This window comes from Muntiacus reevesi, chromosome 1 (assembly GCF_963930625.1).
Source record: "Muntiacus reevesi chromosome 1, mMunRee1.1, whole genome shotgun sequence".
NCBI classification, from domain to species: domain Eukaryota; kingdom Metazoa; phylum Chordata; class Mammalia; order Artiodactyla; family Cervidae; genus Muntiacus; species Muntiacus reevesi.
This window is the reverse complement of record NC_089249.1, coordinates 163954505-163970768: the sequence shown is the minus strand read 5'-3', so window position 1 is coordinate 163970768 and position 16264 is coordinate 163954505. Positions and strand designations below refer to the sequence as shown.

General features: G+C 51.8%; 1 protein-coding gene across 3 annotated transcripts in view; it reads left to right on the top strand.

Moving 5' to 3' along the window:
• Positions 1-9375, top strand: part of KCNQ4 (potassium voltage-gated channel subfamily Q member 4) — a 56346-nt gene extending 46971 nt beyond the window's left edge. For all 3 annotated transcript variants that reach the window (XM_065915336.1, XM_065915326.1, XM_065915346.1), the window contains 4 exons: positions 1670-1769; positions 3924-4055; positions 6518-6647; positions 7233-9375. In XM_065915336.1, coding sequence (XP_065771408.1) covers positions 1670-1769; positions 3924-4055; positions 6518-6647; positions 7233-7445 — 575 coding nt within the window. In that variant the 3' untranslated portion in view covers positions 7446-9375. The remainder of the gene's footprint in view (positions 1-1669; positions 1770-3923; positions 4056-6517; positions 6648-7232) is intronic.
• The last annotated feature ends 6889 nt before the right edge of the window (positions 9376-16264 follow it).

The following is a 16264-nucleotide window of genomic DNA, read 5'->3' as shown; positions in this document are numbered from 1 at the left end:
TGACTCTTTGTGACCCTGTGGACTGTAGCTAGCCAGGCTCCTCTGTCCATAGCGTTCTCCAGGCAAGAACACTGGAGTGAGCTGCCATGCCCTCCTCTAGGGGATCTTCCCGACCCAGGGATTGAACCTGAATCTGTCATGTCTCCTGCACCAGCAGGTGGTTCTTTACCACTAGTGCCACCTAGGAAAACTCCACTATTTAAAAAGAGAAAAAAAGAGCACAGGCTTTGGAGCCAGGCTGCCTGGGTTTGAATCTCGGCTTTGTCATTTATCTTAGCCAGGTAACCTAACCTCCCTGGGCTTCATTTTCCACATCTGTAAAATGGGGACAGTGATCATATCTATTTCATAGGGCTGTTGTGAGGATGATATGAGATTACCCATAGTAGGTGAACAGAAGAGTTCTGGAATACAGTAAGTGCTCATCAAAAGGTAGCAGCCTTACAAACTCTGGGAGGAGCAGGAGGCCATCCAGGCTGAAGAGAGCCCTGACTGTGCACAGCCCCACTCTGGTTTATCTTGTCTACTTCTCTTAGCAACAGTAGGGTTGTGTCTAGTCCCATTTTACAGATGGGGAGACTGAGCCCTCTCAGCAAGGAAGTGGCAGAGCTGATATCCTTAAGCAGGTCTGTCCAGCTCTGTAGCCCATGCTCCCCACCCTGCCCCTGTTTGCTGGCCCAGCCTGTGGATATGAGGCTGTGAATCTGGTGGGGGTTGCATTTAGAGAGGTGGCTTTTTGGAGTTCCAGCTCTGTTCCTGACTTACACTGTGACCTGGATAAGCTACTGCCCTCTTCTGTGCCTCGGTGTCTTCTTCTGAAAAACAGAGGATTGAACTAAATTCCCTGGAAGACTTCTCCCATTGACATGCTTCAGGCCCCTGGGTGGTGGTGGGGGTGGGGGTGTAGAGGGCGGTGGACAAGGATGGAGGTTAGGGACAGGAACTTTGGAGGGAGGGGACCCAGTGGTGCTGCCTCTGTCTGTGCTGTATCAATCCCCCAGCATGCTGCTGGCTGACCATGCTCACAGCCCTTTCCTGGAAAGTTACAGAACTCCACAAACCAGGTGGGGGGATGCTGGGACCTGGGGCCTAGTTGGTGCCCAGGGCCTCCTCTTTCCTGCCAAGAAACTGCCTGACCTCCCCACCCTTTGGCCCCATGGGGCCAGGACAGCATCATCTGTCCGTGCAGTGCCGGACACCAGCCTTGGAGAAGCCATTTCTCTCATGCAGGGAGGAGAACGACTTGCTTTAGAGGCAGCCTCCATAGCAGAGCTGGGGGTGGGAGCCCGCCCCTGGATTCCCTCTTGACTGAAGGATAAGGCTGATGTGCGATAATGCGCAGACGCCTCAAGCCCCATGTCACTGTCCTGCATGGTGGGGCTGGTGGAATTTCCTCCAGGGCTGTGTGCAACTTGCCCCAGGCCAGACCAGATGTGCCGTAAGGGGGTTCCTACTCACTGGCCACCAGATGCATACACAGGGGAGATGGGCCTGCAGCAAACTGAGGTGTTCCCCCTGGGTAAGGCAGCCAGGGGGCAAGAACCTGGTCTGCTTGTGCCCCCAGGAAGGCTCTGGGCCCTTTCTGGAGCTGTCTTCCAGGATGGTGGTAGGGGTCGCAAGCATTGCCTTCTGTCACCACCACCTGGGCCCCCTGCTCCTCACTTTTCAGAGGGCCCCTCGGAGGAAGTGGCGGAGGAGAAGAGCTACCAGTGCGAACTCACTGTGGACGACGTCATGCCCGCTGTGAAGACGGTCATCCGCTCCGTCAGGTGAGACTGAAGCAGGAGGTGGGCCACCCACTGCTGCTCCCCATCTGGGGTCTGCCCTTGTGGCCAGGCCTGGCTTAGCTCCTGGGATACCAGCTGCTGCCTGCCTGGCACCCTTGACGATACTGGCTGGCGGGGTCCCTGGAGAGTGGGTGGGGTGGGGAGATGGCTTATGCTCCCGGCTGGGTTGGTGCAGACTCATCACATCTGGAGGGCTGGTCAGGTGGGGCGGTGGGCATGGCCGCCCATCACAGTCCCTCTACTCACTCTACAGTCTTCTCCCTGCTTCTCTCCCTTACCTCTCTCTCCCTGTATGTCAGGCCCTCTTCTCTTCATTTCTCTCTCCCTAGCTGTGTGTCAGCATCTGCCTGGCTCTCACTAGGTCTCTGTCTTACGGGCAGTTTCACCCCACCTCTGTGTCTCAGTCTCATCCCCCTCTTGCCTCCGTGACTCAAACTTAAGGAGTCTTCCCTCGGGAGTCTTGACCTCAGCCTGTCTGTTTCCCCCAGGATTTCCTCTAGAGCCATACTGTCCAAACCACAGGTCACAACAGTTTGTAAACAACTTAGTGAAATCAATTTAGTGGTTAGCATTCAAAAAAGAAAAAAGAAAATATCAGAGTGCATTCTTCATAGTAAGAATAAGTGTTTATGAAACTGCTATTTCAGTTGTGTGTGTGTGTGTATACTAGTTTCTGTAAACTATTTCTTATTGTAGTTCTTGGTCAAAAAGTTTGAAGGCCCTTGTCCTCCTGGCTTCACTGGCTGTCTCCCTCAACAGTTCAGCAGGGACCAGAGTCCCTGAGCTCTTTAGCCATGTAGCCATGGATCTGGCTCCCAAACTCCTTGGGATGGAGTCCCAGCCCAATCTCTGTGTCCATCCTGTAGCTCCAGTTCCACCCCTAGGCCTTCCAGACTCACCCCCTCTCTTCCCTGGCTGATTCACCTGTCTCCAAGCCTCTTTCCTTTGTGTTTCTTTTAAATCAGAGTCATCTGGACACCCCCTCTCCTAGAGAGTCTAATGCCTCTCCCCACCCCTCCTTTATGCATCCTGTCTCTCCCCTCCAAGGGACCAGCTGCTGGAACATAGCACCCAAGCTTCCCCCTGGCCAAAGTCAGCTATCCTTGGCCCCTCTCACCCAGCATGCCCCAGTCCTGCTCCTCCTCCCATGACCCCATGTCAGGCAGTGGCACCATCCTCCACCCTGTGCCCCAAGCCATGGGAGTCATCCTGGACTCAGACTCAGAAGCCTTTCAGGCCCCTCTCCCACACTGCTCACAGCTGTTCTGTATCTCCACCCCACTTCACCAACTCCCCCCACCCCAACTCCCAGCTCAGGCTTATCCCCTGGAGTGGGTCTTCCTGCCTGGGACTCTGCCCCTCAAGGACATCCTCTACCCACACAGGTGGACAGAGGATGGTCATGCTAAAGCAGAGTAAACCACAAGGCCCCTTCCCCACCACCCCAGCTTCCCATTGCCCAATCTCTGCCAGGGATGCTAGGATCTTCAGAATAACCCCTCACCCTACCTCTCATTGATTAACCCCTTTCCTTCACATCCTCTTCTGGCTACTTTGGACTGACTCTCACTCACACACCTCCATGCCTGTTTGTGTCCCCAAAGCTTCCCTTCATGCCCCTCCTCTTGCCCTGGGACTGGAAGGTATCACTTCTCAAGACGTCTCCTGACCTCCCCAGCCAAGCTCTCCCTTCTCATAGTCTCCAGTCCTCTTTCTCCACTCCTTGACCTAGCCCACATCACCCCATAATTATCTGTGTCCTCTTCATCGCCCACTCCAGACCAGTGCTCCCGAGATTGTATCTGATGCCATTTGGGGTGTCCAGAGTCCAGCACGGGAGTGCTAACAGGCATATGCAGAAGTGTCTTCCCCTAAGCTGTCCTTAGCAGCAGTGTTCACACCCAGCAGAGAGAAACCAGGCCCAGTTCAGGGGCTCCCAGTGATTGCATACTAAAGAAGACCAAACAAACTCAGGAGGCTGAGGCAGGGGCGTGGAGGGGAGGGAGGAGGCCGGAGACCCAGCTGTGACTGTCTGCAGTGCCCAGGCAGGAGGTGGCCTCGTGCTAGACAAGGTAGCAAAGGACAGAGAGGGGCTGGAAAAGAATGCCTGTCCTCTGAGACTCCTGACCCCTGCAGGATCCTGAAGTTCCTGGTAGCCAAAAGGAAATTCAAAGAGACGCTGCGACCATACGACGTGAAGGACGTCATTGAACAGTACTCGGCAGGGCACCTGGACATGCTGGGCCGGATCAAGAGTCTGCAGGCTCGGTGGGTGCACCAGGCCAGGGACGGGGGGAGCGGGGCAGGATGGCCGAGGCACCAGTTCTGGCAGGAGGCCCGCTGGAGCCCCTCTGCGGGGCGCTCCAATGCAGCCCTAAGTGCTCCCTAGGGGCCACGGCGGGGAGCTGGTGTTTCTTGCTTGCAGCGTGTTGCAGCGGGAGCCTGCCACCCGCACCTGTTATTGAATCTGAAAGGGAAAGTGTTAATCGCTCAAAGAGTCGTATCCGACTCTTTGTGACCCCATGGACTGTAGCCGTCATGCTCCTCTGTCCATGGCATTTCCCAGGCAAGAACGCTGGAGTGGGTTGCCATTTCTTTCCCCAGGGGATCTTCCCCACCTAGGGAACCTGGGTCTCCTGCGTTGCAGGCGGACTCTTCACCATCTGAGCCACCAGGGAAGCCTTACTGAACCTGAAGTAAACCCTATAGACCTACTCACTTCAAGGACGTCTTTAGATGACTGCTTTCTCAGTCCTAAAATAACAGGCTTAAAATTATCAGTGACCAACACCCCACCCCCCCACCACCCCCCAGCATCTCGTAATAGAATAGGCAAATTGTCCTCAGTGCTGCTCACCTCTGGAATCCTCCAACTCCTTTTCTCTCCACCCAGCATGTAGGAAGATTCTCACACCAAGAACCAAATCACCTACACCTCGCCCTTTTCCTCTTGCGGCCTGCATTTTCACTGCCCATTCATTTGTTCTCTTAAGAAATAGTCACCGGGCATTGATTTGTTACTTGTCAGATTGTGGGGATATGGTGGGAAACAAATGGCCTCTGCTTCATGGAGCTCTCATTCCAGTGGAAGGAGAACAGATGATAGTAAGTGAAACCAGAACTTGTCAGATGATGATAAAGGCTGAGAAGAAAAATAAGGTTAAAGTGTTCAGATTTGTGATTTTTAAACAGGCAAGAAGGTGACATTTAAGAAAAAAAATTGAAGGTGAGGCAAATAGCCCCATGATTGTGGTTTGTTTAAATAGTTTCCAGAAGTGCAAAAGTTTGGAGATGGGCAGGTGTCTGGGGTGATGTTTTAGGAACAGCAAGCAGCCCAGTGTGCCTATCCTGGCATGAGGGAAGCAGGAGATGAGGTTAGAAGGCTAATAGCACTTAGACTATATAAAGCTCTGGGGGCCACTGCAAAGATGTTGGCGTTCATCCAGAGTAAGACGCAAGTGTTGGGGGGTTTTGAACAAAGGACAGATGCGATCTGAGGTACATTTTAAAAGGACCATCCTAGGTGCTGGTTGAGAATGGCCTATAGGGGGCTAGGATGAAAACAGAGAGACCAGTGAGGGGGCTAATTCAGATGTCCAGGCAAGAGATGATGGCGGTGTGGACCAGGTGGCAGCAATTAAGGCGAGGCGAAATGGTCAGATTGTAGATATGTTCTGAAAGTAAAGCTGACAGCATTTTCAGATAGGGTGTAACAGGAAAAAGAGAGAGAGAGAATCAAGGATAAAGCTGAAGTTTTTGGCCTGAGCAAGAGGAAAAAGTTGCTGTTTATTGACATGGGGGAAGTCAATGAGTGGAGCAAGTTTCGATCAGGAAAGTTGGGACATGCTGGGTTTGTGATGCCCATCAGACAGCTAAATGGAGTGTGGATCTGGCAGGAATGTGGAGTTCGGAGGAGAGGTATGGGCTGGAGATATAGATTTGGTGTCAACCGTGTATAGAGGAATGGAAAATCTGGAACTGAAGACATCATTTAGTGAGTGAGAATAAATAGAAGAAAAAAAAGGAGTCCTAGTAGTGAGCTCTGGGTCCTGCAGTGTTAAGAGGTTGTGGAGATAAAGGAGGAACCAGCAAAGGAGACAGAAGGAGAGGTGAGTGAGGTAGGAGAACTGGGTGAAAGTTATGTTTGGGAATCCAAATGAAGAACGTGCAGAAAGAAGGGATGATCAGATGTGCCAGGTGCTGCTAACAGGTCAAGCATAGTTGAGGGCTGAGAACCAAGTTTAGCAACATGGAGCTCTTTTGGTGTCTTGACAACCGTAGTTTCGGTGAAATGGTGGGAATGAAAGCCTGATTAGAGAGGTTTTAGAGAGTCAGGAAAGAGAAATTGAAGCTAGAGGGTAGGGATAACACTTTCAAGTATGTCGCTGTAAAGGGGAGCACAAAGGTAAGGTGAACCAGTTTCAGCCTTGTCCCCCTCATAAGTCACATCCCCACTTGTGTCTCTCCCCCTTCCCAGTCCATTCCTACCCAGCTTTCATCAGGCAGCTGTTTTACTTGTCATGCTTGTGGGTTCGGCTCTGGTCAAAGCAACGACCGGGCACCTCCATTAAACTTGGTCTCTCCCTTAGGCACAGCAAACTGGCCCCCTCTCTCAGACGGCCTGCTCCCACCCAGGCGAATGTCTCCCCTTTCAGAAGGCGAGCTCGAATTCTTGTAGGAAAGTGGGGTGGCCAGTGTCTGGGTCCTTTGACAGTTCCCTTTCCCCACAGGGTGGACCAGATTGTCGGCCGGGGCCCGGGGGACCGGAAAGCCCGGGAGAAGGGTGACAAAGGGCCCTCCGATACGGAGGCGGTGGATGAAATCAGTATAATGGGACGTGTGGTCAAGGTGGAGAAGCAGGTGAGTGTGGGATGGAGTTTCGCTGGTGTGGGGGAGATAGCCGGCGACCGAGAAGCTCTGGAAGGCCCCCGGGTTAGGCCCAAGGGGAGGGTCCGCTTTAACCCAGAGCACCCGAGCTGCAGGCCCGAGCCGGGCCCACGCAGCCGCTGCGAGGTGGACCCGGCCCCACAGATAAGCCCCGCCTCCAAGAAAGCCCGCCCACCCCTGCTAAACGACCCCGATAAACCAACCTTCTCCGGCCAAGCCCCGCCCTAGGTAGGCTGCTAGCATCTCAGATAAGCCCAAGTCCCATCAACTTCATTTAACCCTGCCTCATTTGTCTCTCTTGATCACCTGGACTATCCCAACCCGTCACAACTAAATTTCATTGCGGGGGGCGGGGGGTGGGTGGGTGGGAATAAACCCCAGGTTCCCAGCTTCGTTCCGCCCTCCGGCCGAGCTCCGCCTCCCAGATGCGACCCTCCCCGGGCAAGCCCCGCCCCCCGGCCGCGTCCCGCCCCCAAGCCCCGGCCAGGCCCCGCCTCCAGCCGCGCCCCGCCCCCAAGCCCCGGCCAGGCCCCGCCTCCAGCCGCGCCCCGCCCCCAGGTGCAGTCCATCGAGCACAAGCTGGACCTGTTGCTGGGCTTTTACTCGCGCTGCTTGCGCGCTGGCACCTCGGCCAGCCTGGGCACCGTGCAGGTGCCGCTCTTCGACCCCGACATCACCTCCGACTACCACAGCCCCGTGGACCACGAGGACATCTCCGTCTCCGCACAGACGCTCAGCATCTCCCGCTCGGTCAGCACCAACATGGACTGAGGGTCTTCTCGGGGGCCTGGCGCTCGGACCCGCCCTCTGAGGCCTCCGGACTCCTCTCTTACTTGAACTCACTCCCTCGTGGGGAGAGAGGCCACATGCAGTATTGAGCTGCCCGGGTGGGCGAGATACCCGACGTGGGTGCCAGCGACCTCCCCCACCTCAGGAGCGTGAGATGCCAGGCCGCACGGAGGGCAGCGGCGGCGGCTGCCCGGCGGCCTCTGGGCCCCCCAGTGCCCTGCCCATTCCATCAAGGCCCGATAGGGCCTGACTGGCAGGGGCACTGCCCCTGGAGTGGGAGTAGGGCGTTGGGGCCCCGACCCAGCTCCCAGCTATGCAAGGCGAGGCCTTTGGCCCGCCCTCCGGACAGAGCAGGGAAGCCTTCCCGCCAAGACCCCGCTCCACCTGGGGGTGGGCCCACGGTGCCCACACGGGTACCCACAAGCACAGGAGCCTGCCGCCAGGCAGGTGGGCACCATATATGCAAACTACATTAAATATGCAACTTTGGGGACCCCCATGGGGTCCCTCTGCCCCTCCCGCCCTGGGAGATGGGCCCCCAGCTGTAGCTGGTCTCAGGCTGCTTGGCTGTTACCCCCATCCCTGATCTTTGGCTTATCAACCCCTCCTTTCCCCTCCCAGCATGGGGCCTGTTTCTCCCTTGCTTCCCCAAGGGCAGTGCCTGGGCCTTCCTTCCCTTCTGCAGGTGTCCACTCCCAGGGGCTCCGTCTTCCTGCCAATGTTCACTCCCGTCTGACAGCATCACTGTCTGTGTTCTGCCCCCAGATCTCCCAGACAGTGCTCCCACGGTCACACAAACATGTCCCTACAGTTTCCCCAGACACGCAGGTAGCCTCTCAACACTCACGTTGACAAACACGATTACCTACACTTGGAGACATCAGCACAGAGCCACTCAGCGTTTGCTGGGTCTCTGCAGCTGAGGCCAGCGGCCTGGTCTTGCAGGGTGATGTCCGCTCCTACCAACCCCACCCAGGTAGGAGAGGGAGCTCTCACGTGACCCCAGGTCTCTCCAGGCCCCACCCCAGAGCTTTACCAGCTCCCCCTTCTCAAGAAGATTTACTCCTCACAGGTCCAGGAGCCCTAACTGCTGCCTCTGCCTGCCCCTAAGGGCCCTCCTTGGCATCCCCACAGCACGACTCAAGGCTAGGCCTCCTGGGGTCTGGACAGCCCTGGAAAGCCCCCAGGCCCTTCCCCGGGGTGGTTGTCAGGGCCGCTTCTATCTAGGCTTGCCCTGCTCCTAGTCGCTCTAACTCCTAGAGAGAATAATACGGCAAGCAAGTACCATTCACCAGGCACTAACTGCACATATGGCGCTCACACACACTGTTTCCCCTCCTTCCTTACCCCCTCTCCACTTCAGTTGGCAGCCCCTTACCGCATAAGCCCCCATCCACTTCAGGCCCCCAGCTCCTCTTTGGTATCCCTACCGCTTTGTCCCTCTTCTGCAAAGCCAGTGCAGGTGGCAGGAGGGTGATGGGGAGGGGAACAATGGTGACCCTCTGTGGGGCACCAGGGAATAAGGGGCTCAGGCCCAGCTGCCTGCATCTCATGACTGGGGACCTGCATGCACCAGCGCCAGGGCTGGGGCTGGACCTTGCTCAGCCCCATGGTGCCCAGCCCCTGCCCCCACATGCCCTCTGCATGTGACCATCATGCCCTGGATGGAGCCTGTCCTGGCTCACCTCACCCGCACCACACCGTCCCCAGAGAGCCACACCTCCGCCCCCTGAGGGACAGAGCTGTGGAGAGGGGCAGGAGGCTGGGGTCGCCCCATGACCAAAGGAGACTTGGGAAGAAGCCCTCCTTCCTTCCATGATCGAGGTTCCCCACCAACCCGGTTCTCGGATATGCAAGTACCTCACTTTGTTAACTTATTAACTTATTGATTTCATTAAAGTTTTCAGTAGGAGGTGGTTGGTCTTGGCTGTTCAGTGTTTGTGGAGTGGGGCACCTGGTCTGGGGGTGGGAGTGAGGAGATTCGGATTAGTCAGGACTCTTGGGTGTAAGCAACAGAAACACAACCTGAAATGTTTTAAGCAAAAATAAAAGAAAGAAAGTTTATTGGCCCAGATAACTAAAAAGTCCAGGAAATAGATTTGGCCTCATGTGAAGCTAGATCTGGGTGCTTAAATGTGTTGGGGAACTGTCCTCTGTCTCGGCTTTTCTAATAGTTTGTATCAGTCAAGGTCCAGTCAGGAAAACAGAAATTACACTAGGTTTTTCAACACAGGGAATTTACTATAAGGAATGGGTTATACTGATCTAGGCAGACTAGAAGAACAAACAGAACACCAGGATAACCTAAAGAAAGCCACTGCAGGAAGCAAGTCCCACTCCTGAGGCTGCAGGAATGAAGGGAAGAGGTTGAGGCTGGCAGAACCTGTTGACTTGATTGGGGGAGCCCTATAATGCTAGAACTCAGAGGTCTGGAGAGGGCGTGCTGTCTGACTGGTCCTAGTACCTCCAAGGGGACACAGTGAAGCTTGTCTGGGTGTGCAGAAAAGTAGCTGAGGGCTGGGGGCAGCTGTGGCTGCCAGGCTGTTGTAAATAAGGTTAGGAGGAAGAGAAGGCAAAGGAAGAAGGGAAATCTCCACTTCTGCCTCCAGTGTTTCCCCAGTGCCCCTAGTTATCAAAGCTAGCTGACAAAGCTGATGTAGTTTGCAGAGTCCCAGCTCCAGTTTCACAGAGCAGAGTGCAGAAGGCTGCATCTGGAACGAAAAAGCAATAGCCTCATAACAGCCCAACCCTTTGGACGCTCGGTATCCATACATGTCCATCCACACATGTCTGAACCTCCATCTGGCAACAGTAGCTTCCACCTCATAAGATGAAACTATCCTGCCTACAAATGAAGACCCTAACTCACTCCCTGGAAATGATAAACACAAGAAATTCCACCATCCAATAGATGTATCCAGCTCCAGGACTTAGTCATCGAATCCATATTTGGGTGATGTTAATTACTCCAATTCAGTCACAATCACACCTGCAATTAAAGAGTATACTGTAAATCTAGCAATTGCCCACAAACTTTAAATAAAATCCTAAGGGACAAGAAGAAGGGAGAGGAGAAAAACACTTAATATCTCACACACACACACACACACACACACACACACACACACGCCCCTTGATGCAATAGAACCCCTTCTGGTAGCTGGTCACAGTGCCATAGCTGATACATAGATACGTTCAATCGAGTGTTTCTCTTTATCTATTATATATACTTCACTACTTGAGTAAATATATTCTTTCTTTCACTCTCCTTTTATGTTCCCTTTGTCCTTGACCAGGATCTCAGCCAGTTGGAATCTGTTACATGGTGGAATGATCCCAGAGAATCATTCTTACAGGGTCTGTAGCTTCAGTGGTCCTGCACAGTTTTGGATGCCATAGCTTTTTATTAACTTTTGTGCAAGGGACCCCTGAGAACTCCCTGGTTCCAGACATAGTCTTCCTTGCCCTTGCTGTGTAGTGACACCCCAATTTCCCCTTGGTAATGAGGACCAGTCAGGCAGCCAGCATGTTGACTCTTTCTTTGCCTGTTATTTGAGTGGCATGAGAAGCCCAATATGGCCAGTTAGAAGTTCTAACTTCCAATTCAATGAAAACTGTGTTGCTTCCCTTCCCTTGAGAACTGAGACCTCCAAACTAACAGAGACCAATGTTGGGGGGACATGAGGCAAAATTTGCATGACTGGGTATATTAGCTTGAATAATGCCCACCCAAAGATATCAGGTCCTAATCTCTGGAATGTGTAAAATGTTACCTTATAAGGGAAGAAGGATTTTTGCAGATGTGATTAAGTTAATGAACTTGACATGGGGAGATTATCCTGGATTATCCAGGGGCCCTAAATCCAATTGCCAGCGTCCTTTCAAGAAAGAGGCAGACGGAGATCTCACACACACAGGAGACAGAAATAGAGACTGGGGTAATGTGGCCTCAGCAGAGGAATGCCAGGGGTTACCAAAAGCTGGAAGAGTCAAGGAATGGATTCTTCCCCATTATCTTGGAGGAGTGTAGCCCTGCTTATACCTTGATTTAGGTCCAGTGAGGCTGATGTTGAACTTCTGGCCTTCAGAACTGTGAAGGAGTAAGTTCTGTTGTATGAGGTCACCAAATTTATAGTAATTTGTTATGGCAACTACAGGGCTTCCCTGGTGGCTCAGATGGTGAAGAATCTGCCTGCAATGCAGGAGACCAGCGTTCGATCCCTGGGTTGGGAAGATCCCCTGGTGAAGGGAATGGCAACTCACTCCAGTATTCTTGCCTGGAAAATTCCATGGACAGAGGAGCCTGGCGGGCTACCGTCCATGTGGTCGCAAAGAGTCAGACAGGACTGAGCAACCAACACTTTCACTATGACAACTACGGGAAATTAATACTGAGGGTTTTTTTGTGCAATTGTGAGAGACAGCACTCTCAGCTTTCTTTGATTCCTGGAGCCTTATATGCTGGCTGGGTCCGTGAGGATGAGCCACTGCCCCCTCCATCCGAGAAAGCATCCAGTGGAATTAAGCTGGCACCAGGTGACTTGATGAATCCATGCAAAACGGTGACATCTTGGGGAGACAGCATCTGTTCCTGCTGACGTTTGGTGGGACAGACAGTGTGACACTAGCCAGACCAACCTTGGTGAGGCAAGTCCATATCACTGAGCCCATAAGCAGCCTTCATTCTTGCTGCCATGACCACCTAAGTTATACAAGGGTATGTCGAGCAAGCCCTGGAGGGTCTCCGGAGTAAGACTGACTGACAGCCTTGGGATGTGCTGTCTTAGCCATTAGGTTATCTAGAGCCTCCTTGCCATGGATGCTCTTTGGTGAGACTTTTCCTTGGTACAGAAATACATTCACACCCTCTGCCCATTTCTGAAGGTCCGTCTAAATACCCCTTCCTGAGTCTTCCTTGTCTGTAATCCACCAATTCCGTGCTGAGTCCCTGACCATCTAGCCAAACCTCGAGCCACTGTCTAGAAACCAGTGTATATCCACACTTCTTTTCTTTTAATTGAAGTATAGTTGATTTACAGTGTTGTATTAATTTCTGCTATATAGCAAAGTGATTCATATATATATATTCTTTTCCATTATGGTTTATCTCAGAATATTGACTGTAGTTCTCTGTGCTATATAAAAGGACTTTGTTGTTTATCCACCCTGTATATAAAATAGTTTTCATCTGCAATGTCAAACTCCTAATCCCATTACTGTCCCTTTCCCTCGCGCTTGGCAACCACAAGACTGTTCTCTATGTCTGTAAGTCTGTTTCTGTTTTGTAGATAAATCTATTTGTGTCATATTTTAGATTCCACATCTAATTGAATGGTATTTGTCTTTCTCTTTCTGACTTCTTCACTTGGTATGGTAATCTCTAGATCCAACTGTGTAGCTGCAAATGACGTTATTTCATTCTTTTTATGGCTGAGTAATATTCCATTGCATATATAGATACCACGTCTTCTTTATGCATTTATCTATTGGTGGACATTTAGGTGGTCTTGGCTATTGAGATTAGTACTGCTATGAACATAGGGGTGCATGTATCTTTTTGAATTATATCCGTATGCCTGGATATATGCCCCGGAGTGGTATTGTTGGTAGATTCATACTTCTTGTCATCTCTCAATCCAGGCTAAGTGGGCAACCCAGTGTACTAGAGGATGAGTAGAGTTTAACCAGGCATGGGAATGGGGATGGTGAATGTCCCAGCTAGAGACCATAGCATGTGTTAACGGCCCAGTGGCCCAAAAAGAGTGATCCATGAATGGGGGGGAAAAAGATGCCTGGTTGGGCCCAGAGAGAAAGGGAGAGAGTGGCACAGGATGTCACTTCAGGATGAGGCAGGGGTCAAGGTTTATAGGATCCACAAGTCGTTTCCAAGAGACAGGACTTAACCATGAGGGCAGTGGGGAGTCAGTCAGAGATTCTGACCAGAGATCAAACCAGGATAGACTTTCATTTTAGACAGTTTTCTTCCCAGGATGGAAGATGGATCTGAGGGAGCAAGCCTGGCTGCAGGGAGACCAGTTAGGAGACTGCTGCAGTAATCTGAGCAGGAGATGCTGGTAACCTGGACAAGTCCCATGGAATTTCACTAACTGAACAAATGTGTCTAAAGCACCTGCTGTATGTCAGAGCCTGGCTCAGCACAATGCGCAGGATAATGAGACACAGGAGACCCAGCTAGGGCCCTGAGGTCATCCAGCCCCTGAGGAAACAGGTGTACAACTGCCCAGTGCACGCGCCACTCTTCTAAGTTTGCCGGCTCAGCAAGGAGGGTTTGCAGGTGGCTACGGGAGTGCCCAAACTGTCATCAAATATGGCCTTGAGGGCAGGTGGTTTTAGCTTGATATGTCATTTATCTGGGCTCCCCAGGTGCCGTTAGTGGTAAACAGTCTGCCTGCCAATGCAGTAGACAAGAGACTCGGGTTCAGTCCCTGGGTGAGAAAGATCCCCTGGAGGAAGGCATGGCAATTCACCCCAGTATTCTTGCCTGGAGGATCCCATGGACAGAGGAGCCTGGCGGGCTACAGCCCATAGGGTCGCACAGAGTCAGAGACAACTGAAGCAACTCAGCACGCACGTCACTTATCTATTACTGGATAACAACTCACCCTATACCTCAGTAGCTCAAAACAGCAGTTTTATTTTGCCTTGATGCTGTGGATCAGCAATCTGAGTTGGTCTCAAATTCTAAGCAGTTCTGTTCGTCACGCCTGGGATCGTTAATGTGATTGCAATCATCCAGCCTCTTGATGGGGGGGTGGTTGTTCTAAGATGACCTCATTCATGTGTCTGGGGTTGGGTGCTGACTCTCTGTGTCCAGGCTGGCCCATGGGCAGGATGGCTTGTTTCTGCTCCATGGGGCTTCTCATCCTCTACTAGGTTAGACTGGGCTTCTTCACATGACAAGAGGGCAAAAGCAGAAATTCAACAGCCCCTGGAGACTCCGGCTCAGAAATTGTGCCGAGCAGCCTGGGAGTGCCATGCTGCAAGGGCTCAGTTCACTGGGATCTGGGGGGCTGAGCACTGGGTACCATTTTTAAAATTATTTGTTGATTAATTTTGGCTGTGCTGGGTCTTTGCTGCTGCACATGGGCTTTCTGTGGTTGGGGCAAGCGGGGGCTGCTCTCTAGTCTCAGGCTTTTCATTGCCGTGGCTTTTGTTGTTGCAGAGCACAGGCTGTAGAGTGTAGGCTCAGTAGTTGTGGAGCATGGGTTCAGTTGCTTGGCGGCCTGTGGGATCTTCCCTGACCAAGGATTAAAGCTGTGTCCCCTGCATCAGCACATGGATTCTTAACCACTGGACCACCGCCTGTGCTGATCAAAGAAAATCAGGCTGCATAGCTCCCCATTTGGATAAACTATTTCCTGGACTTTGGGCAGTTCCAGTTGTTGAAAAATCTTCTTTATTTTCCCTTGAGAGGGGTATCTCTCACCCTTTCATGCCTCTTGTGTGCAAGAGGGTCCTGAAGCCTGCTACAAATTGTATTACTTTGCTGGAGGCTTCCATCACAAATGCTGCAGACGGCAGATGTGGGGGCTTAAACAGCAGAAATCTCTTTCCTCACAGTTCTGGAGGCTGAAAGTTTAAGATAAAGGTGTCAGAAGATTGGTTTCATCCTGAGGCCTCTCTCCTTGGCTTGTAGATGGACATCTTCTTCCAGTGTCTTTACTTGATCAGCTCTCTGTGTATGCATGTGTTCTAATCTCTTCGTGTGAGGACACAAGTCACATTGGACTAAGACCCACCCTAACAATCTCATTTTAACTTAGTAACCGCTTTAGAAAGCAAATTTTCAAATATAGTCACATTGTGAGGCACTGAGAGTTAGGACTCAATCTATGGATTTGGAATGGGGGTCACAATCAGTTCCTAATACCTGGAGTGGGGGTTTGACCTACCAACCTGGCCCCTGAAATTTCTGCTCCAGGTGCATAGAGCTGAGGATCTACTCTGGGGCTTGCTCCATTCCAGCTGGATAGATCCAGACATATATCCAGATACCATGGAACCCAGTGATTTGTAAACCTTTTTTAAAAAAAGCCCCAGAACCCTTTTTAAAAGCCTTGTTTAAAGCCCCAGAATCCTTGCTACAATATAATCTATATGGGACCCCAACACATAAGATAAAATCAATGCAACTGAAAAATGATGACCTCTCAGATGTAGCCTCAGTTCTCACCCCCATCCCCCCGCCCACACACACATTGAGCGTGTGGCCACTTTTTTGTTGCAGCCAAAATAAATCAGAGCTTTCTCCAAGATGAGTTAACTGTTATAGCAGATTTATTATTTGTCCAAAAGGCTGCCTTCCTTCCTCACATCACCATGGCTACATTTGGGTGGAGTATACCACCCTACTTGTCTTACAGTGGCTTTCCTACAGATTCTGAGACTGGTTTTGTTCAGTTGCTCAGTTGTGTCCGACTCTTTGTGACCCCATGGACTGCGGCACGCCAGGCTTCCTGTCCTTCACTATCTCCCAGAGTTTGTTCACACTCATGTCTGTTGAGTCCATGATGCCATCCAACCATCTCATCTTCTGTTGCCCCCTTTTCCTCAATCTTTCCCAGCATTAGGGTCTTTTTCAATGAGTTGGCTCTTCACGTCAGGTGGCCAAAATATTGGAGCTTCAGCATCAGTCTTTCCAATGAATATTCAGAGTTGATTTCCTTTGGGATTGACTGGCTGGTTTGATCTCCTTGCTGTCTGAGGAATTCTCAAGAGTCTTCTTCAGCACCACAATTCAAAAGTGTCACTTCTTCAGTGCTTAGCCTTCTTTATGGTCC